At 62.5% G+C, this 23,108-nt stretch overlaps 1 protein-coding gene across 2 annotated transcripts in view; it reads right to left on the bottom strand.

Moving 5' to 3' along the window:
- jar (Myosin heavy chain 95F jaguar) overlaps positions 1–23,108 on the bottom strand; it is a 36,284-nt gene that overhangs the window by 7,626 nt on the left and 5,550 nt on the right. For both annotated transcript variants that reach the window (XM_037223875.1, XM_037223874.1), the window contains exons 3-19: positions 18,257–18,330; positions 13,496–13,625; positions 12,896–13,060; positions 12,308–12,570; positions 11,739–11,888; positions 11,161–11,275; positions 10,528–10,672; positions 9,759–9,916; positions 8,485–8,649; positions 7,531–7,751; positions 7,128–7,240; positions 6,713–6,806; positions 6,108–6,332; positions 5,450–5,767; positions 4,686–4,841; positions 3,077–3,385; positions 2,508–2,623 (exon numbers count right to left, since the gene is read on the bottom strand). In XM_037223875.1, the coding sequence (XP_037079770.1) occupies positions 2,508–2,623; positions 3,077–3,385; positions 4,686–4,841; positions 5,450–5,767; positions 6,108–6,332; positions 6,713–6,806; positions 7,128–7,240; positions 7,531–7,751; positions 8,485–8,649; positions 9,759–9,916; positions 10,528–10,672; positions 11,161–11,275; positions 11,739–11,888; positions 12,308–12,570; positions 12,896–13,060; positions 13,496–13,625; positions 18,257–18,330 (2,917 nt within the window). The remainder of the gene's footprint in view (positions 1–2,507; positions 2,624–3,076; positions 3,386–4,685; positions 4,842–5,449; positions 5,768–6,107; positions 6,333–6,712; positions 6,807–7,127; positions 7,241–7,530; positions 7,752–8,484; positions 8,650–9,758; positions 9,917–10,527; positions 10,673–11,160; positions 11,276–11,738; positions 11,889–12,307; positions 12,571–12,895; positions 13,061–13,495; positions 13,626–18,256; positions 18,331–23,108) is intronic.

The following is a 23,108-nucleotide window of genomic DNA, read 5'->3' as shown; positions in this document are numbered from 1 at the left end:
AGAGAGACCGAGAGAGAAGAGAGAGAGAGAGAGAGAGAGAGAGAGGAGATGAGAGAGGAGAGGAGAGAGAAGAGAGGAGGAGAGAGAGAGAGGAGAGAGAGAGAGAGGAGCCGATCATTGTTACTGGCCATGCGCCCGATTCCGCTGCAGCCAAATCGATTCCGAGTCTATTTCACGTCGTGTCGGATCCACGTCGACGCCAACTCAAAGTACATGTCACGACAGCAAAACTAGCGGCCATATGAATTCACTCCATTGCGGATAAGCGGTGGACGAAAAAGACGCTGGCGAATTCTTTTTATTTCCCGTCTAATACCTGCTGACCAATAGACAAGCCTCCGTAGCAAGCACAAATAGCACGCAGCAGCATCTTCAAAACTTTGAGCTGAAGGTAACACAATATCCGTTGGATCAGAATGGGGCCAACTTAAGGAACAGGCTGTGTATTCAAGTGAATTAAAACGACTTAATTATGATTACGCGATGGTCCGGTCAATTTAGATGCATTTTGAACGAATTTCGGTAACGAACCTTGCTCACAGATCCGAAAAGTACATACATTAGATCTCTGTATTTTTCGAATCAAATATAATCGAAAAATGTTTTTTTCAGTCTTGGCCACGCCAACCAATGCACACAAGTTTTCAGTTGCCTTGAGCACATTTGTATTGCAGTAGTCAGCTGCCTTGAATGCAAAATGAGGCCGATAACGGAGAATTGCGACAAAGACCTTCGAACGCTGCGCCATGCAGGTATGAGAGCACCTCAACGTGACCCAGACCCGAGGCTCGGCCGTGATATCAGACGTCCATCGTGGTCAAAACCAGTTTCGCAGCAGCATAAGACATCATAGGACAAAAAAAAGATATCACATGAGTTAGCGAAATGACTGAAATGAATGAAATGAAATGAAATGAATGATGAAAATGAAATGAAAAAAAGAAGAAATGAAATAAAGTGAAAAACTTCCCACGCGTTTGACAAAGACAAATTTTGATCGGTAGGCCCAATTCGCTTTCTGTCATCCAGCACGTCATCATCTGCGACCTGAGCCTGGGTGCGGTCATCAGCATGGCAGGGGTAATACCATGGATGGCCCGCTGAGCAGGTCATCAACGGACCTGAGCCATGGTACGGTCAGCAACATGGCAAGAGCAATACCATGGATAGCCATGTGGGCAGGTCATCAACGGACCTGAGCCACGGTACGGTCAGCGACATGGCAGGGGCAATACCATGGATAGCCATGTGGGCAGGTCATCAACGGACCTGAGCCATGGCACGGTCATCAACATGACAGCAGGGGTAATACCATGGATAGCCCGCTGGGCATGTCATCAACGAGAGACGAGGCTGCAGCTACCCGACTGTTTGTGACCCACGCCACAGCTGAGCTTCAAAGCCCGACGGCCAAAGGGCCCACGGTCTCGTTCAGCGCGCACTACTCTACACCCTGTTTTGCTCGGCTTGGCTCGGCTCGGCTCGGCTCAGACTGTTTCCGCAAACCCCACGGTACGCCCGCAATTCGCAGATCGAAGGCAATCCAGTTACGTGGACCCGAGGAGGGTTGGCATGAGTTCTGAACAGTTCTGCACACAAATACCTTCAGAAGGAAAAACAGGGTCCTTCTGTGCAGCAGCTCCGGCTCCGGCTCCAGCTCCGGGGGTTCCGTCCCACTAGACCCTAAAGACATCAGCGCACGCTCATATGGAGCACATTTTCGAGAAGCTGCAGAGCTGGCTTAGTCACGTTGGTGAAGTTTGCTGCACACCCCTCTGAGAGAGGAGGACACCTGTTCCGGAGCTCCCAGCGCACCACTTAACACCTGTGTCGACTACGCAATGGTACCGTGCCAGCGGTCACGTGACTAAAGCGTGCTGATTACACGGTGCATGCCTATCTACAGCGGTAGAGCCATCAACAGCTATATAATAGTAACGGAACCAATGTACGAATAAACGGCCCGACGGGGCCATAGGGCGAATGACAGTGATTTGGGTCCAGGGTAAGCCAACAGCTGCGCGGCTCTGCGGCGCCCGTAGCACGCCCACGCCTTCGGGGCGCTTCTAAGAAAAGGCCATTACCGGGCGGCCCGAGTGCGCCAATCAACGGCCGGCCATTTGCGAGCGTCAGGGTGATTGGTACACGGCCACCTGCGGCTGGGAGCGTGCCGAGCATGCCGACCGTGTCGCCGCGCGCGACCGGTCGCACCCGACGCGGCGCGTCCGCCCGCGCCGAGCCGTCGCGGCGGATCTGGCCTTCACGAGCGGCCCCTCAGCTGACCCCGAGTCAAGGGGAGACCGCCGTCCACGCAGCGGGAGGGGGGGGGGGGGGGGGCACCGCGCCGCCGGCGGCCCAACCATCGCGCCATGTTCGTCGGGGGACGGGGACGGGCGCGGGACGTGGACGTGGACGTGGATGTAGACGTGGACGTGGACGGGGACGTGGACGGGATCGGTCCCGCCACCTGCTGGACTCAGGGCTCCCACTCTGACTCTGCGTCTCACCGTTTCAGCGGCTGCACGTCCTCGACGCCGCCCGACTTGGACTCCTCGGCCAATCGCATCGCCAGCTCATAGTCGCGCAGCTCCTGCTCGCGCTGCTCCCGGCGCTGCTCGTTCTCCTGCAGGCGCGGGGGTCCCGATGCGCTCACTCGGCTCGCCCGTGTCATGTGCGCCTCGTGCGTGCGGCACAAGACTGCAGCACCGCCAGTGATCAACCGGGGCGCGTCGCGTGACGTGACAGGTTCAACACGGTCTGGACTCGACTGTACTGCGGCCAACACGTGATAGTGGAGTGAAACAATATCCCCGTCAAAAACAGCAGTCTGAGAATGAGTAGCTCGTCGAACGTGCATAACTTCCGATAGTTCCCTGTTTCAAAACCTAGTGCCAGTAAACAAGGACAGTAAGATGACGGTCCCGAAATCTCGCGTTCGGAGCTGTCGAACTCAAACGGCACGACCAATCGCCCAGCACTCAACAATAAACCCGACCGCGGTCGGAACTGCAAGCGCCTCTGCTTTGACGCTCCTCTGACCCCGTTCTCCTGACCTCGCTCCGTATATCTGACTAACCAGCTGCTCCTGCTCCATCTGCTTCTGCAGGCGCGCAGCCTCCTGGCGGTCGGCCTCCTCCTTGCGACGGCGCAGCTCCTCGTCCTGCTTGCGGCGCGCCTCGATCTCCTGGCGCTGGCGCCTGTTCTCCTCCTCCTCGCGCGCGCGGCGCTCCTCCTCCTCCTTGCGCCGGCGCTCGCGGTCCATCTGCTCCTGGATGAGCCGCAGCCGCTCCTGCTCCTCAGCCACCTTCTGCTGCTCCAGCTTAGCCTTGAGGCCGCGGAACTCACGCGCCAGCGTCTCCGTCAGGCCGGCCACCTCCTTCTCCACCTGCCAGAGGAACGAGGTCAGGTCAGGCTCCTCCATTCGCAGCCGGGGACGGGTCGGGTCTGCACGGCCACCGTCCTCTCCACCTCCCGCAGAGGGCGGGCTGGACCGGATCCAGGCAGACCTTCTAGCACTGTTTGAACGCTTCTCATGAAGAAGTCAGCTATCTACACAACAGATGATCAGACCTTGGACGAACCAGCTTTGTTAAAGTGTCGTGCGGTCGAAAAAAGAGCATACCCGGCACTGCCTGAATAGCTAGTTGCGAAACCAATGTCGGATGTCAATGACAGTGATTGGATGATACGTTTATGAGCATGCACCTGAGATCCAGAGAGATCTCTGATTTCTGAGATCAGATCTCTCCAGGATCTCTGATCTCCGCACAGACGGATCCAGGAGATCTCTGCTCGACACGGCCCTGAGCCCAGGGACGCCAACGAAAACCATGCGAAACACATTTCAATTGGATATTGATAACGCAGCAGTGATAGCCTTATTGCTCGTAGAGTAACCAGAAAAATGGGGAGATTAATACACCCATCACTCCATTCTCCTGGTTATCGGACGAAGAATAAGTTATTAGTAATGTCTTATTTGTGCGCATAATGTTAATTAAAAATACACTTAACAATACCCATAAGCTATTGTTAAAAGACAACGCGACGCATGCCATCGCGCACCCTTTTATGGAGCACCAGCGACCGTGCCAGCGCTAAGAGCCGTAGCAAACAGGATTCGAAGCTGGGCCTCTCGCGTGGGAGCCCGAGGGGCTTACCGCTCGGCCATCACGCCCCTGAACACATGAAGCAAAACAAAAAGACAACAGCACTTGAAGTGTTGGTGACACAACCCGTGAATCACATCGCACGACTAACATACACTTAAATCACACCGCACCACTAACACACACTTAATGACACCGCACCACAAACATTTATATGACACCGCACCACTAATAAACGCCAAAATCGCATCCCACCACTGACATAAGCCGAAATCACACTGCACCGCTAACATACAGCGAAGTCCCATCGCACGCCACTAGCACAACTGCCTGACTTGCGCTCGCATTATGCACGGTGATCTGGTCCGATTCCGAGCGACACGCGAGCGGGGCCGGTGGCGGCCGGCTAGTATTATCAGCGGGGTGAAGGCCGAGGTAAGGAGTTCGAGCAATCGGCCAGCGGGGCAAAAGTCGACAGCTCGAGCTCCCAATCTCGCCGCGCGTCCCACCCGACGGTGCGCGGTCACACGAGGCACACGACCGCAGGAGCGACCCCCCGCGCGCTTGACGGCATACCTCTGCCTTGGACATTCTCTGGGAGCGAATCCTCTTGAGCACTTTCTCGAAGGATGCCTGCAACTGCTGCACCTGCTTGGCCGACGCCTCGCGGTCTTTCTTCATCTTGGCCACCATCTCCGACATCTGGGTGAGCGTGGCCTGCAGGCCCTTCACCTGTCGATGTCGCGAGATGACGGGTGGGACCGTCACCGAAGCGGCGCACCGACCCGCACGCTCAATCCGCCACACCACGTGGTCTCCGACCGACGGGGGACAGCACTGATCTAACACCTCACCTAGTCGAAGCAGAATATTGGGGAGATATCCACTCGATAACGAACATCCTAACAGCGATTAAGAGCCGCAGCTGAGTCACAACCTCACGTCAGTTGCCCGACCAACGAACAGCTGGGCTGGACCCGTTTGGATTATCAATAAGCAACCACGGTTTTGCCGAGAATTTTCAGCTGTTCCCCGCATTTGGTGCTCTGAGACATCACGAAACTGGCCGCCGTCCCACGCGACGAGCCGCCGGCCCGAGGGCTGTACGCCATCCGAGCAGCCTGATTCAGAGCGGCGGGCATCTGCCACTGAAAGCCCTCTCGAAACTGGCCATGACCTGGGACACCCAAGTTGTCACCGCCGGCGCCTCGCGCCGAAGAAATCCCCGAGCCACACCCCGGTTCGGGTCCCGACCTCACACGACCGAGGTGGCACGGACGCGACTGCCACCAGCCGCGTGGCGCCTGGCACGAGCGTGCCGGCGGCACCGGCGGACCGACCTGTAGCGCCGCCTGGTAGCGGTGCCGGTGGTGCTTGCGGGCCAGGTAGCCGCGAGCCTGGCTCTGCAGCAGCACCAGGTGGGCGCGCCGGTACTGGATCTTGTTGCGCAGCTTGATGACGGAGAGCGCGCACCACTGCGCCTTCTTCCAGCGCGAGACGATCAGCCACTTGCGCACGCGCGCTACCAGCGCCGCCAGGTTCTCCGGGTCCGACTTCATGATCTGGTCGAACTCGGCGAACTTGCCCGGTCGGAAGAATAGCTTCGTCATGCCGAACTTGAAGTCGTGCTCGTTGAGCCCCAGCGCGTGCAGCAGCAGCTGTGGACGGAGAGGGGGGGGGGGGGCGGTCAGACGGCTGCTGCCGAGCACAACACACGTGACACAGCGAGACGGAGGTAAGGTGGGTCCGACCGGGTCAGTCAGTGGCACCGCGGGCCGAGACGGTGCCGCGGTGGCAGCCTCTCCGTGCCGTCCGGTACTGCGGCACCCACCGTCAGTCGTGCGTCGCATACGCCGCGGCCAATCCTCGCGCCGCCGGCCCCGAAACGAGCAGCCCGCTTCCGCAGAAAGGGGACCCGCCAGACACGCTTTCAGCGGATGCCAGCGACGGCCCTGCTGCGCTGCCTTCGCGTCCGCCGACGCCTGCGCGTTGTCCTACCTTACAGAACATGCGCGGGTCCAGTCTGGCCAGCTCTTTCGGCAGGTACTTGGTGTACATGGCGTACAGCTCGTTGAAGGGGGCGCGTGACGGGTAGCCCTGCTGCATCAGCTCCAGCACGCTTGTCATGCCGGAGCACTGCAGCTGCGACAGGATCTGACCGCCCTCGAACAGGCCGTCCACCATCTTGGGGTTGGGCTTGATGCAGCGGATGAAGTTGGTGCCCTGGCGGCGGGCAGCGCCGTCGGTCAGGAGGCCGGCGATCACACAGGAGTCGGCGCCCCACACTCATCGGCGGTCCTGTCTAAATCGGGCTGACCGATCGCAGCCTGGCAAGTCGCGTGGAGCCTTTCGCCAACAAGCCAACACATGGTCACGGGATGGCGATGACGCCCAGGCGGCCTGGCGACGCGCCAACACCAAGCTCGTCTTGGTCGCCAGGGCGCCTCGGTCCGCTCCAAACCACCGCAGCGGTCACAGCACACCGGCCGCCTGAGCGTCACGCGGACGCCGGCGTCATCCCTCCCCCGGCCCCGCTCCGGACGGACCCCGATGAGGAGCCGTCCGCTCCCGGGCGCACCGCCGGCGCCGGCTGGCGCACTCACCGTCGACGTCAGCTTGTCCATCAGGTCGGAGAGCTGCTGCTTGAACTTGGAGCCGACCGAGCCGAGTGACAGCTTGCCGCGGGTGACCGCCTTCCTGCGAGAGCGGCCGCCGGGCAGCGTCAGCCCGGCCGCTCGTCGCAGACCGGCCGGCCGCCAGGCGGCGCTCGCCTCTGCGCCCTCCCAAAACGCGCCGCTGCCCCACCCCCGTCCTCCGACTGAACGCGTCCTCTAGTCTGCTGTTAGCAGCTCACTGATAAACGGAATCGCTTTCTTCACCACCTTCGTATCCCACCATCTCCCCCCTCGGCACCGTTCTCACCGGCGTGGTCATGTTTTGTGCGCCATACCCCACGCCATGAGCGGCCGCCGGCACAGCGCGGGGTGGGGCCGAGGCGTGCCAACACTCCCCACTCACCCATTGCTGGCCTGACTGGCGAACAGGGCCTGCAGGAAGCCGTTGTGTGACTCGTGGATAAGCGCCTCCAATGAGCCGTGCAGCGCGTCGTTGTTCTTCTCCAGGAACTTGTCCTGCGGGCGGATGTCCCCGAGTCACGGGTGGTAGCACCGGCACGGGTGGCAGCACCGGTGCCCGCCGCCCGCACAGCGCCGGCGCTCCGGAACACCGCAGCCACACCAACATGTCGCGCGGCGACAGAGGACCGTCGGGCGGCGCTCACCAGCGCCACACACGCCGACCCGCCAGGGACGGCCGCGGACGAGCGGCGTCAGGCCGCCGACCGACAGAGGACGACGCACAGAAGCGCGGACGGCCCCGCAGCGCCTGTGGTGCGACGCGGCGCGGCGCGTGCTTCACCCACCGTCTGGTAGCAGACGGCGCCGGCGAAGTGGCGCACGAGGAAGCCCTCGTCGTCGCGGATCTCGCGGTGGTCGCGCAGCTTGGACTTGCGCGGCAGCGCCAGGCGGAACGAGCCGCCGCAGCCGCTGTGCACCGACTGCGTGAAGTGCACGTACGACGGCTTGGGCAGCTTCGACTCCTCGTCCAGCAGGTAGAGGATGCCGCCCTTCGACTCGATCAGATCTGCGGCGCGCGGGTGGGCGGCGGGTGGTGAGGTCGGACGGCCGAGTGGGCGGTGGACGGTGAGGGCGGGTGGTGAAGGAGGGCGGGGCGGGTGGGCGGTGGATGGTGAGGGCGGGTGGTGAAGGAGGGCGGGCGGGTGGGCGGTGGATGGTGAGGGCGGGTGGTGAAGGAGGGCGGGCGGGCGGGCGGGCGGGCGGCGGGTGATGAGGGAGGGCAGGCGGGTGGGCGGAGGGTGGTGAGGGAGGGTGATGAGGGAGGGCAGGCGGGTGGGCGGAGGGTGGTGAGGGCGGACCGGCGCCGCGACCGGGACGATGTGCGACACACAGCCGGGGAAGTCATGGGTCCGAGCCATGTGACTCCGGCGCACAGGATATCACCATCATAAGCCGTGAGACTGCGTCATAAAAGTCAGGCAAACTGACTCAAATCGAATGCAGTTGAGGACGCGGACGTGAAGAACACTGATATAAATCGGGTGTGATAACAGCGGGCGATCCACGCCCGATTCCGGATAGCGCTGGCGATCTCTCGCACCAAACCACCTGTCACAATGACGGGCAAGTCTTCCACCAGACAGCGCTGGCGATCTCTCGCACCAAACCACCTGTCACACTGATGGGCAAGTCTTCCACCGGACAGCGCTGGCGATCTCCCGCACCAAACCACTTGTCACAATGACGGGCAAGTCTTCCACCCAAGCACCTCCGGCCTTTGCAGCGTCATCGACACCCACCAATGGCATCCTGGTTGTCGACGTAGCTGATCTTCTTGACGCCCAGACCTTCCTTCTCGTACAGCGTCTGTTCGTCTCGCAGGATGCGCTGGTTGAAGAACTGCTGCAGCTTCTCGTTGCAGTAGTTGATGCAGAACTGCTCGAAACTGTTGATGGTGAAGTATTCTGGAAGAGGACGTTCTGAAGTGGTGAACACCTTACAGAGAACCTAGCTCGTCACCAGCATCACCTTGAAGTGAACTTGTTGGCGCCCGAAACATGACAGCCTCGATAATGCTCCAAACACAAGCCCATTACTATTGATGCACACAAATTTCCACACTATGTCTTGTGAGTGAAAATAGCGTCCGTGTCCTGTTCATCTGTGGTCATAAACTACGTCACGGCCTTTGTGAGACGCTACAAACAGCTGGGCTTGAGGGTCATGAGCAGTCTTAGCATTCCCGAGTGGGATTGGCCAGCGATGGATGACAACTCGCCCTACCAGCGACTGTCCAAATATCTCAATCGGCTTTAGAGAACACATATCGTCAAAGACGAAGGCACAGTATGATGGCGGGAGCGAAAAATCGACAGACATCACAACAGACCAAGGCGCAGCGACTTTGTTTCGGTGGCTGTTCTCCCGAGCTGATGAAATATGTGCACACATAGCAGGGCGACAACGTACATGGCGGTATGCGCACAGACTATGAACCCGTGCGGGCCGACAAGCCAGACGACCCCGATACGCTATCGTCAGCGCCTCGACATTCCAAGCCATCCCCAAACAAGCACACAGACAGTTGCAAGGTAAACAATAAAACGCCAACGGGTGACCTATCTTTTCTAGACACACCGGCACAGGCCACGACCAGCCCCCACGCCCACCACATCACGGGACCACGCCCACCCCCGCGGAGATCCCTCTCCTCAAGCCCTTCCCCATCGAATGCAGGACCACGGCCATGCGCGCGGACATCCCTCTCCTCAAGCTCCTCCCCATCGAATGCAGGACCACGCCCATGCGCGCGGACATCCCTCTCCTCAAGCCTCTCCCCATCGACCGTAGGACTACGCCCATGCGCGCGGACATCCCTCTCCTCAAGCCCCTCCCCATCGACCGCAGGACTTCGCCCACCCCCGCGGAGTTAACTCTCCTCAAGCCCCTCTCCATCGACTACAGGACCACGGCCACCCCCGTGGAGATCCCTCTCCCCAAGCTCCTCCCCATCGACTTTCATGGGGAGTGCGGTCCGCTCCGGCCACGCGCACGTCAGAGCAGCGGCCCTCACCGAAGCCGGCGATGTCCAGCACGCCGATGTAGTAGCTGGACGAGCTGAACGGGATGCTCTGGTTGATGCGGAACACGATGTAGTCGAAGAGGCGCGAGTAGATGCCCTTGGCCAGCGCGTCCCGGGCGTTGTGCGCCTCGTGCGTCTTCAGCGGCACCCTGTTGGCGGAGGACGACTAGTCATCGCACGCTACCGGGCCAGGACGGAAAGACCTGCGGGCGTGCCGATCCATGGAACGGAAAACAAGTGCATCATCGAACGTGGTGCCGCGATTTTGAACCAGAAGCAAACGGGTCCAGCGTTGTTTCGTCTCAGCGTTGGTCAAATGACAAATAATGTCGGCACTTTTTAGCGATTTCAGGGCACTTCCGTGCGCAAAAGATGAATCGTAGCTTCCTTGCATCAGCGGTAGTTTTGTACTGGTACCGTCGATTCGATGGTAGCATCGGATAAGGATGTGTCTAGAATAGAGACCGCGTGACTGAACAGCCCGAGGGAGGGGGAGGGGGGGGGGGAGAGGGGGCATCGGAGGTGCATGTGACACACCATAGCGCATCACACGTGCAGGTGATGCTTTCATAGACACCAAATCCCCATCAATCCGCATTTCACATGCATCCATGCAGCATGTCAACACTACCGTAATCTTGCATCAGTCAAGATAGGCAGGCGGCAACACTGGCTGCATTCCGGCCGGCTAAAGCTGCCGGCTGCGCCCAGACGCAGCGCGGACTCCCCGGGAGCCGGGCGCGCGCCGTCCGGTTCTCACATGATGACAGTGCCCTTGGCGCCACCCTTGCTGGTCTGCATGACCCGCGACAGCAGCGCCTGGTTCAGTTCGTCCGGGTCCACGCCCAGCAGCGCCGCCGCTGACGCCAGCGCCTTCTCCGACGACGGCGACACCATGCAGCCACCTGGCGGACGGGGGGTGCACCTGAACTGCGACCGACGGCGACATGAGGCGCCACACGCGCCGGCTCCCGCACGCGGGCGTGCACTGAATCCAGCAGGCGAGGCGAGGCGTGAGCGGCGGGCCATTGTGCGACGGGCGGCGGAACGAATCAGCGTCACGCGGCGCCGCGCGGACGCCGCGCTCGCCCGAGCCGGCGGCGAACGGCCGAGCAGGCGACACGCATCGTACAACACACGAAGGGTTGGGTTGGGAAAGGGTTGTTGACAACCTTGATGACGCAATCAGACTGAAATCCTTCAACACACGGTTCTTTGATAGAAAAACAGGAACAGAGCTCATTCCTGTGAGTTTTCCTGATTTGAATGGCGTTCTAATTCCTCGAACCTGTCGAAGCACGTTCACCCATCCAGACGTCACGCACGCGACGGTCGAAGGCCAGCCGCCGTTCGTAACAGACGCACAGCCAAAACTCAGCGCACTGCGACACACCTTTCCTGTCCTCGGGGTTGTCCTCGAAGGCGACGTTGCCCAGGTGGAGAACGGCAGCGACCGTGGTGTAGATGGCCAGCCGCTCCTGGTCGGCCAGACCGACGGTCGCCAGAGCCTGCGGCCGGCGACGGCCGTCAGCAGGGAATACAGACGGACGCACCACGCCACCGGCAACACTGGCGCGCCCACGGGGGACCGGCGCGTCACACGCAGAACGCACTTCTGGCGGCAGTGATGTCATGGCAGTGAAGGACACACACAACGCATCCGAAGGAGGCACGGAGGCAGCCGCATGATGCGATTCAGCGATCAGCGTACACCAGCGACCGGTGTACACCAGTGACCGGTGTTGCTCGCACCTTTCACGGCGCAGCCAATGGAAGACACGAAATACACATGTCGGACATTTCGACAAAACCGCACCGCCTATGCACGGGCAGCCCACCCTACAGCTGCATGCTGCCCCCGCACCCGCCGGACCGAGCCCCGTGACCGGAGCTTGGTGGTGCCCGCCGGCCCCTGCACACATCGGATCGGCCCTGTAATCGGAACTCGGTCGGCGCCGGCCGCCCACGCACCTTGTCCAGCTGCGTGAAGTTCTTGGCGTCGTCCAACATGGGGTCGTTCAGCGGACCCTTCTTGCGGTGGTCGGCGCTCTGACGGTCCGTGTGTATGGCCGCCTGGGTGTCCTTTTGGGCGAAGTACTGGGTGCAGCCGAAGCGCGTGTACTGCGGCACAGCAGCGGGTGCCGCTTCAGGCGCGGGCCGGATCGACCGGGGCTTATGCAAGGCGCGTCTGGACAGCGGTGACTCATGCGAGGCGTGAGGCAGCGTTTGTGGGTACGACTGGAGCCCTTTGGACCCGGCTGACCCTTATCAACGCTGATTACACGCTTATCAGCATGCATATTTCAACGCGCGGGACGCGCGGGGAAATGAGACGGTACTTAGTGATGGCACACGGGACTGGGAATTTCCACACAAATCGCACGGCCAGGGATGGGACTAAATTCGACACATCTGGAATAGATTATAACAAGTGACTACGCCTGTGATGGAGCGCGCCCCCTGTCTGAATTACCGTTCATGGAACTGGCGGACCAGTGTCGACCTGACATAGAAGCCACCAGAACCAGCGAGCACCTCACCTGGAAGTCGTCGGGACTGGTGAGTCGCAGCTGCCGCCGCAGCGCCTCCGGAGCGCCGGCGCACAGCTGGTAGAAGATGTGGTAGTTGCGTTCCTCGCGGCCCTGGCCTACGATCCGCGACCGCTCCAGCAGGTAGTGCGAAATGTAGCCGCCCACCACCGACATGCGGTCGTTGAAGTGGATCTCGATGAACTTGCCGAAGCGGGACGAGTTGTTGTTGCGGGTGGTCTTGGCGTTGCCGAACGCCTCCAGGATCGGATTAGCTGCCGAGCGGGGGCGCGTGCAGCGAGCGTCACGTCACACAAGTTCACACGACGCACCAGAACATTTCGAACCAGTCAGGTGGCGCCGTAAAATGCTACAGAGTCGCTATTTGTGAAGCGCTTCCACTCATACGTCGGGCCGCATACCCGATCATGACACAACGTCTGAGACTCCACGGCATCGTCGCGGCGCCGTCCCACACGCTGAGCGCCGTCCGTCCCCGCCGCGCCGCTCCGCCGGCTCCGACAGCCACTCGCTCCCAGCGCCCGCTCAGCGCCGACCGCCGCCGACCGCTGGCGGCGCCGGCCGCGCCGCGGGCGTTACCTTGCAGGATGCGCGCCTCAATCTCGCCGGCGGCGCTGCCCCACGACTTGCACAGGTAGCGCAGGATGTACTTGGTCGACTCGGTCTTGCCTGCGCCGCTCTCGCCCGAGACCACCACGCTCTGCGACTTGCGCAGCACCTTCATGTCACGGAACGCCTTGTCGGCTGCGGCGATGGGCGCACAGTGGGGTGGAGTTAGCCGCGGGCCCTCACACGGGCTCTATGCACGGCGGGCGTCATCACGGGCGGGATCGGAAATACGCCGAGCACGGTCACGCTCCACTGGTGTTATGGCAGAGCGACGGGTGTGGGCTTTGGGTGGAATTACAGTGGGCCCGAAACAGGGGTCAAATAAGTTCTTCGATAACACGACACGGCAGAAATTCGTCACGTCATCTCGCGCCGACCACCGAAGACGTTGCAACAGAGCCGACTTCAGTACACGGCACAAACACAGTATCTCCATGGAGGCGGACAGTTTAGCCTTGCCGCCACTGTCCTGGTGACCGGTCGGCATCGGGCCGCAGGCGGCGGCGGCGCGGCAGGCTCGCTCCCGCGCCGCTCCCCAGCCGAGGCGGCGTCTCCACGCGCAGCGCTCACCGATGGCGAACACGTGCGGCGGCAGCGTGCCGAGCGACTTGCCCTGGTACTGCTTGATCACGTCCGGTGAGTACAACTGACGCATCTCCTTGTACGGGTTCACAGCCAGCAGAATGTTGGCCACGTATATCTGCAACGGAGCGGATCGCGCTGGCTGACAGAGGCGCCATGAAGCCTTCTGCCGCTTTCCACGGACACGCCTCCTGTCTCGGCGTAGGGCCACGTGAAGTTAGGCCCATTTGGAAGCGGCACGTGGAATCACGTTCACGAAACCTAAAGCGATGTCAAATGCCCGTAAACCTCCTGACCGTAAAGTCACTGATAGAGTGGAAACCGCTTCAATAAGCGCGGGCACGAAATACCGGATATGGCAAGAGGCAGCATACGCTTGGGGGATGTGGCTGAGCCGAGATGGGCATTAATGGTCGGCATAATAACCTACTGTGATAGAACTGAGGCAGTCAAATGCAACTGATCCCGAAAACCAATACCGAATGGGCTCTATCGTAGTGATTATGTAACGCCTACTAGACTCACGGCAACCCATGCACTAACCCCGTCCTGTCAAAACATTACAGGTCAGCGATGACAGACCTAGGTGTACCGGCAATACTGGGGAGTTAGACCCTCGCCCTGATAGAGGAAGGGGTCGATGCGGCCAACGAAGGTTTTCTGAGGATAGCTCTACGGCAAGTCGTGAAATCGCGCCGAAATTCGCGTTAGCCTATGGGGCATTCATTGCGCGTGATTCAACATCAAAAATGCGTCTCTAGCCCATCTGGTTTCCGAGCGGACGTTTTTATGAACCCTGCACGGCGATTCCGGGCGGCGACAACCGACGAATCCGGGCGGGGACAACCGACGATTCCGGGCGGGGACAACCTACGATTCCGGGCGGGGACAACCGACGATTCCGGGCGGGGATAACCGACGATTCCGGGCGGCGACAACCGACGAATCCGGGCGGTGACAACCGACGAATCCGAGCGGGAGCAACCGACGATTCCGCGCGGGGGATAACCGACAAATCCGGGCGGGGGATAACCGACGAATCCGGGCGGCGACAACCGACGAATCCGGGCGGGGACAACCGACGATTCCGTGCGGGGGATAACCGACGAATCCGGGCGGGGGATAACCGACGATTCCGTGCGGGGACAACCGACGAATATGGGCGGGGACAACTGACGAATCCGCCGCGGGGGACAGCCGACGAATCCGCCGATGGCCGGTGACAAGCCGACATTGTTACATTGACGGAACCCTACATCATAGACTCAAGCTCAACACACATCAAACTAGACACAAATATGCTCAAATAAAACAAAGAACATGCCTGTGTGATGTTACTGCCGCTACGTGGCGTGGTTTCGTAAAGCTGGGCAAGCGAAGCCGAAAAATCCGATTTTTGAGGAACATCGACTGCTTCTTTTCCGCAAGGCTCTATCGTACTTAGATCCCCTCCCCCCCCCCCCCCTCAGTTGGCGCAAAGAAAAAGGGCAAATCACTACGGTAGTGAAAAACACGAGCATTGTCCACCTATTGAAAAACGAAATGATCAAACTGGCCTGACGGTTCTGACAACATGAGCAGACAGTGTTTGGGCAATTTCATCAGATTCATCCCGTTGACCTCTGAAGGCTGTCGTCCGTCGCAGCTCCGGACGCTGACGATACCATCTGCAGAACATCAACCGGGCCCGAGAGCCAGCATCAAGTGCATCAAGACTGCATGGACCATTAGCCATACGCTGATATAACCTGACTTTACACCTCCCCTACAGATTCTATGATTACGAATGACAACTTGCAGGACTGTAAGTCTTCGATCATTCCACGAAACAATTTTCAACCCGACACAGGCGAGGCGACCACAGGAAATGCTCATATCCGGCAATGCACCCAGCGCGCCTGACAACTGCGTGCGCTCGTCCAGCGCCGCCGCCGACCGCTAGCCGCCCGCGGCGTGCGAACCGCACGGTCAGCGTCGGCCAGCGCTGACCGCAGTCGCGGCCCGCACACGGCGAGTACCGTCCGCTGAAGATGTCACCGGCCCAGCCGCGGCCGAAGTGACGCCGCCCACTGACGGACGCATCGGCCTCGACCGCGGCCTGCGGTCACCAGTCTGCGGCTCCACGCAACACCCTCCGCTGCCGACGTCTGCGGCTCTGCACAACACCCTCCGCTGTCGACGTCTGTCTGCGGCTCCACGCAACACCTTCCGCTGTCGACGTCTGCGGCTCCGCACGACACCTTCTGCTGTCGACGTCTGTTTGCGGCTCTACACAACACCTCCCGCTGTCGACGTCTGTCTGCGGCTCTACACAACACCTTCCGCTGTCGACGTCTGTCTGCGGCTCTACACAACACCTTCCGCTGTCGACGTCTGTCTGCGGCTCCACGCAACACCTCCCGCTGTCGACGTCTGCGGCTCTACGCAACACCTCCCGCTGTCGACGTCTGCAGCTCTGCACGACACCTTCCGCTGTCGACGCACTAACGCTGTCGTGAGATCTATGAGATCTGGCCCGATCTGAGATCGCGAGCCTTGCTTTTACGTCCTACGACGTCGAGGTCATGTGGCGAGTTTTTCGATTAGGTGGGAGGGGCCAAGGCGACGTGCCATTTACGGACGTCAGATGCTGCCGACGTAAGTTACAAGTAGCCGCGACACGCAACGGACGTGTGGGTCCGCTGGCTCCCGGTGCGGCGTCTGGCGTGCCGCCCCCTCCATTCTCTCCCCCCCCCCCCATCCCTCCAACACCGCGCGCCGAGGTCAGCGCCCAGGCCCGCCGGAGGCTGGCCGGATGCGGCCGCGTCGGTATCAAAGCCAGCGGCGATACGGCCGCGTGCCGGGCTGATAAAGCATCCGACCCGGGCCGTGGCGCCGGCGACAGCGCGGTACACCGCCCGTTTACCCACCCACCCGCAATCAGACCGGCACAGCGCCGGCCGACGTCGATAACTTCCGTCGCGTGACTTGTCGTCGCAGCGTGGGCGATGACAGCCAGCTCCCATTAACGTCACCGAAAAAGCCGGCCCGCTCGGCCAGGAGAGTTGACTGCGGCTGACGCCGGCGCGTTCCCAGCCCGCTCCCGCCATCGCGGGTGATTCCTCACGGCGCGCGGCCGACCGTTGCGAGCGCGAGCGGCGGCTTCGGGCGGCGATTCTGCGCGGACACGGCTCCGGACACGGCTCACGGCTCCGGTCACGGCTTCGGATACGGCTCCCGGCTCCGGACAAGGCTCACGGCTCCGGATACGGCTGCGGACACGGCTCTCGGCTGCGGACACGGCTCGCGGCTCCGGATACGGCTCATTGCTCCGGACACGGCTCCGGACACGGTTCCGGTCACGGCTCCGGTCACGGCTCTTGACACGGCCCCGGACGCGGCTCCGGTCACGGCTCCGAACACGGCTCCGGTCACGTCTCCGAACACGGTTCCGGACAAGGCTCCGAACACGGCTCCGGTCATGGCTGCGGACCCGGCTCCGGACACGGCTCTGGTCACGGCTCCGAACAAGGCTCCGAACACGGCTCCGGTCAAGGCTCCGGACACGGCTCCCGGATCCGGACACGGCTCGCGACTCCGGACACGGTTCATTGTTCCGGACACGGCTCCGGGCACGGCTCTTGACACGGCTCCGGTCACGGCTCCGAACACGGCTCAGGTCACGGCTCCGGACACGGCTCCGAACACGGCTCCGGACACGGCTCCGGTCACGGCTCCGAACACGGCTCCGGTCACGGCTCCGAACACGGCTCCGGTCACGGCTCCGAACACGGCTCCGGTCACGGCTCCGGACACGTCTCCGAATACGGCTCCGGTCACGGCTCCGAACACGGCTCCGGTCACGGCTCCGGACACGGCTCCGAACACGGCTCCGGACACGGCTCCGGTCACGGCTCCGAACATGGCTCCGGTCAAGGCTCCGGACACGGCTCCGGTCACGGTTCCGGACACGGCTCCGGACACGGCTCCGAACACGGCTCCGGTCAAGGCTCCGGACGCGGCCCCGGGCACGCTCCGGACACGGCTCCGGACACGGCTCACGGCTTCGGACATGGCTTACGGCTCCGAACGCGGCTCCGGTCGCTCGTCACCTGGTGAGTGACGAACGCGCCGGCCGCCAGACAGTCCAGATAACCACTGGTGCATGACCGGCCGGCCAGCCCGACTGCGGTCGCTCCCTCTGCCGGACTCCAGCCAGTGCCCCGACCCTCCGACCCCGCTCCAGCTGCCCCCTCTGCTAGTTCCCCGACCCCGGTCACAGTCAGGCCGTCGGGAGTTCCCCGCTTTGCGCGAGCTTGCTGGTGTTGCTGGCCGACTGCGTGACACCCCATCCCAGGGCCGGGTTGCCACAACTACGGCCAGTGCATGTGTCGGTGCCGGCCAGACTGCCGTTGTCCGACCAGTCCATCCCGTGTGCGAACTGTCGCCCACTTCCTGGCTGCGAGTCGGTCGCCTTGCTGCCCCTGTCGGTCCGTCATATACCTCCTGACCCCAGCCACTATGCGATGTATCCCTTGACACCGGTCGATACGCCAGCTACTCCGTGACCCCTATCACTCTGTTAGACACCATGTGACCAATGTCAGTGCATCAGACATCCTGCAACGCAACCGAGTCTGCCGGACACTCTATGACCACAGCCGGTCTGTGAGGCATGCTCCCATCGCTCCCCCCACACCCAGACCATCGCCTGCCGCCTCTGCCAAGGCCGGCGACCACGCCACGCTCGTCCCCGCCGGCAACACTCACGTAGATGCAGTCGCGCTGGTAGCGAAGCCGTACGTTGTTGAGCAGTGTGGCTTCGTTCAGGTGCATCAGAGCGCCTGTCGACACGGCAGCGAAGCGTCAGCCCGGGTCCGGGTGAGTCAGCGGACCGGCGGGGCGGGGGGAGGGGTGGTCTCGGACGCCGGCCGGCCGCCTCCCACAGTCTGACCCCCCCCCCCCGGGGGGGGGGGCGTCACCGGGCGATATGACGGTACGTCACGGCCCGCCGACAGGCACTCGACGGCTTGGCAGGCGCTGACCGGCTCTGCAGGAGGCGGTAACCGAGCACCGGTCACTCCTTCCACGACACGACATCAGCTTCGCATGCTATCGGGCGGCTGCGGCCGGCTTTCCGATCAGAACGCGGATCACACTGGCTCGTGGGCACAGACCAGCGGAGCAGACACAGACACAGACAAAGACACAGACGACGGCTCCGTGAGGAACCCATGGCACCAAACCGCACGAGACTCACGCATATTGGCATGCTGCTTGCAAGATAGTGTAGTCCGTTACACAGACTTTCGTGTGCAAACGTGATATGTTAAGGGAGCTCGTGTGCGCTTTTCTACACCAGAATTTCTGGCCGGCTTAACATCGGTCTGCTGGGCTGGGAAAGGTGAGAACGCCAACTACATAAATACACATTTTTGGTGTTCACTGAGCCAACATCTCTTGACATTGGCCTTCCATAGCATATCGCCCATTAACCTGACATCAACAAATAAATACAATGTTGTTGAATCCTACCTAACTACTGCGGAAGGTCAGCAGGATGCTCTGAGCTCGCTTTCCCTGCCATCTCCAGTCGATGCACGCGCACTAAACGGGCACGCAACATACAAGTAAATGTCAGTACATGGTAAGCTCGCAACCAAAAATGTTGATTCCGCAACAGACGTTGCGTCGTTACAAGGCACATCAGTCGTTACAAGGCACACTCGCGCCAATCAAGGTCCGCGGTCGTGTCTTTGCGACGCGTGACGACAGCCGCCTGTACCACCACCCTGCCGCGGTACTGGCCGGCGTCGTCGCTCGCGGCACGCTCCCACCGTCTCTGGCAGCCGCAAACAGGTCCGCCGGCCGGACAAGCCCGGCTCCGGCGTCGAGGAACCAGGAGCCCGGCGGGCAGACGAGCCCGGCTCCGGCGCCGAGGAACCAGAAGCCCGGCGGGTGGACGAGCCCGGCTCCGGTGCCGAGGAACCAGGAGCCCGGCGGGCAGACGAGCCCGGCTCCGGCGCCGAGGAACCAGGAGCCCGGCGGGCAGACGAGCCCGGCTACGGCGCCGAGGAACTAGGAGCCCCGTGGACAGACGAGCTCGGCTCCGGCGCCGAGGAACCAGGAACCCGGTGGGCAGACGAGCTCGGCTCCCACGCCGAGGAACCAGGAGCCCGGTGGACAGACGAGCCCGGCTCCGACGCCGAGGAACCAGGAGCCCGGTGGGCAGACGAACCCGGCTCCGGCGCTGAGGAACCAGGAGCCCCGTGGGCAGACGAGCTCGGCTCCGGCGCCGAGGAACCAGGAACCCGGTGGGCAGACGAGCTCGGCTCGCATGCCGAGGAACCAGGAGCCCGGTGGGCGGACGAGCCCAGCTCCGGCGCCGAGGAACCAGGAGCCCGGCGGGCGGCCCCATCGCAGAGCGCACCGCACGTGTGCGGCCGCCGCCCACATTTCAGGCCAAAGCTGCGGGAAGGGTTGAGTATATAGTACTCAAGGCCAGGGGTCATGCTCCACCCCCGCCCTCGCAGCCAAAGGTCGGCGGTCACCACTCGCACGGCACGGGTGGAAACACTGCTGACCGGTTCGCGAGGTCGCAGAGGTCGGCGCAGGCGTCGGAAGCCAGCAAACCGGATCTGAATAGCTGAGGTGAGTCGAATATGAACGTTGTTTGGGGTTCAGGAGGCGTGAAATGGCTACCACTTGTGAGAAGAGAAGGTGTTTACAACTAATGATAGCTACTGCGAACCATTAGCTATGGTATACGACTGGCTTGCGGAATTGCTTAGCCAGGGAATCACCCTACAAGCCTAAAAGATGGTGCCGTAACCTTCAGTAAAAGAGCGACCGCTCGCCCGCTGCACGACGGGGCGACGACGCGAGATACGACCCAATCCAGATAACGGGCGATAGGCCACAAGGTCCGCGACGCGACGCCCGCGGAGTCATTGCCAGCCCCACCGGCAGACTCGCCGCTGTTTGCTCACAACGGCGGTTGTCGGGGGGGGGGGGCCTATACCCCAGCAGTGATCCGGCCGCAGTGAGGTCAACCAGAGGTACCTCCGCGGCGTCCGCCGCTGCCATCTGGCGGCGACGGCCGGGACACGCCGGCTGAACAGGTGGCCAGCCGGCCGGAACGGTAATCGGCCATTTCCTCCGGCGCGGCCGGGCATCCCTTGCGCCGCGTTCGCCACCCACGCTCCTCCCGCGCCATGCGCGCGCCTCCGCTCGCTCCCGAGGCGGCGCCGGCCGGCGAATGAGCCGCCGTAGCCGGGGGTCGGTCGCCAGCGGCGGCAGGCGACGATCCGGCGGGCGCCACCCTCGCCGCGGTCCTGCCCCGCATCCGGCTCGTCACGCCCCTCGATGGCGTCGGACGCCCACTGGCGCCCGGCCACAGCCCACCGCGGCTCCATGCGACAGGCCGCTGCCCAGGGACGGGCGCCGCAGACTGGCAGCGAGTCGAGACGGGAGCGCGGAGCCCGACACGCCATCGTGTCCGGCGGCGCACCGCTCGCTTTTGTCGTAACGCAGAGCAAAGTAGAGCCGGTGACAACGCCAGGACCGGCACATTTCTGGGGATGTATAACCGCTGTGGTCTATACAATAAGCACGGCGGGCTTCTCGTACCAATCCAACGTCGTCATGGCAGTGAAATTCGCGGTGCACGGAGCCTGAACGCGGATCTCACGATCACGAACACGGTACGCCCCCAACCGCCAGACTTTCGCTTCAGGCAGCACGAACGGCGCGGCGCCGTGCTACCGTGCGAAAACGCGGTCACCCCGTGACCTCCAGCAGTCTCGGTTTCGCGCCCACGGACATTGTCGTACGCGGCACGACGCGACTGGCCAATCAGAAGGCTTTCCTGAGTTTCGAGGCCAGACGGCAGGACACTGCGCTGCCGAGCACTTCACCCTGTCAACGTCCGAGTGGCTGGGGCGTCCCCCAAGCACTCCAGTCGTATCAGCCTGCCCCCCCCCCCCCCCCCCCCTGTGACGGCAGGACAACGGTCAATATTCGACGAGGTCTGATCACGGCCTGTGGCAGCGTAATCTCACAACCCGCAGTGCAGGGGAGAGGGAGGGGCGGATGGTCGCCCCGCCCCGGTGCATAGGGCGAGCCGGGGCTGGGATCAGGCACAGGCGGTCTTACGACTGCTGACGGCGCCTCCGCCACCTGTCTCCACAAGTCAGCGCTGCTTGGTGGCCATCTGATTCGACCCTGGTAACCCGGCCTTCAGGGATCAGCATCGAACAGATCAAAGCCACAGCGAACTCGCCCATGCCGTCAATCCGCCCAACAAAGCCACAGCGAACTCGCCCATGCCGCCAATCCGCCCAACAAAGCCACAGCGAACTCGCCCATGCCGCCAATCCGCCCAACAGCGAAGTGTTCTGATCAAATGTCCCGATATGTTAGAAAGTATTTCCTCGCCCTGGCTTAAAGGCTACGACAACACGTCCTCGCCCCGACAGCGCGCCGCGTCGCACCTGACGCACAGCGACACGCACGGTTCCAGCGCTCCCCACCCGCGCGCAGCGTAGACACCAGGCTCTGCGGACTCCGATTCCCAACACGTGCGAGTCGCAAGGAGAGTCCGGGACCCGGTCCCGCGCGGCGCGCGCACTCTCGGCGCGGCGGCCGACCCGACCTGACCCGAGTCCGGCCGGGGCCGGCGCCGGCGACCGTGACGCTGCGCCGCGCCGCCGCCGCCACAGCGAAGCGGCCGCGGCCGACCGCTAACGGTGCGCCGCGCCAGCTGCGTCAGGCGGCCGCCGACGTCGCCACGCGACACCGGGCCGGTCGAGCACGTCACGGCACCGGGCGCGCGGCGGGAGGCCAACCCAACACGCCGCGGCGCTCGCCGGCGGCGCGGGACCGACGCAGAACAGCTGCTGACCCTGGCTGCCTGGAGGACCACTGCCACCAGCCGGGTGGCTTTGCAGACACAAGAACGACCGAAACCCAATTCGTCTCACGCACAGCTTGCTACACGCACCATTGAGCGCTATTCCTTCGTGCTCGGGCGATGGGCCATGCAGCGCACAAACAGCTGCAAGCCTCCCCACCTGGCAGTGACCGCCAGTCCTGACTTCCATCCCCGTGGCGGGGTGCGCCGGCGGCCGACTCCCGTGCGGTCGGGGCTGGCGCGGCCGTGCGTCGACGGCCGCCCCCCCCCCCCCCGTGCGCGTGGCGCGCGCTCCGGCCGGGCCGTCACGCCGCCGCGCCATATGGCCGGCCGGGCGGGCCGTTCACCCGGTGCCGCGGTTCACCTCTGGCCCGGCCGGCGCCGGCACCGCCGCCCGCGCGCCGCCGCCCGCACACGCCGCACTCAGCACGGGAGCGCGGCGGCCAGCCCGGGAGCGCAGACTCCGTGCCAGGCACGGCAACAGACCAGCACGCTGGCAAGTACCAGGGACGCGATGGACCAAATCACGGAGGGAGGCCGGCGGAATTCAGCCCAAGCGCACTGCATTGGCGTCGCATTAGCGGAGCAGCATGCAACACATGCAAAACAACGAGCGCCGTTTGCCTCAGATTCCAAGCGTCCCTCGTCTGGACTCGTGTTGCGTGCATACTGGACTCAGCTCTCCCCCCAGCACAGGCATGCCGGCCAAGC

The sequence above is a fragment of the Pollicipes pollicipes genome, unplaced genomic scaffold, assembly GCF_011947565.3.
Source record: "Pollicipes pollicipes isolate AB1234 unplaced genomic scaffold, Ppol_2.1 Scaffold_4881;HRSCAF=5763_pilon_pilon_pilon, whole genome shotgun sequence".
In the NCBI taxonomy this organism is placed as follows: Eukaryota; Metazoa; Arthropoda; class Thecostraca; order Pollicipedomorpha; family Pollicipedidae; genus Pollicipes; species Pollicipes pollicipes.
This window is presented reverse-complemented; position numbering and strand designations above follow the sequence as displayed.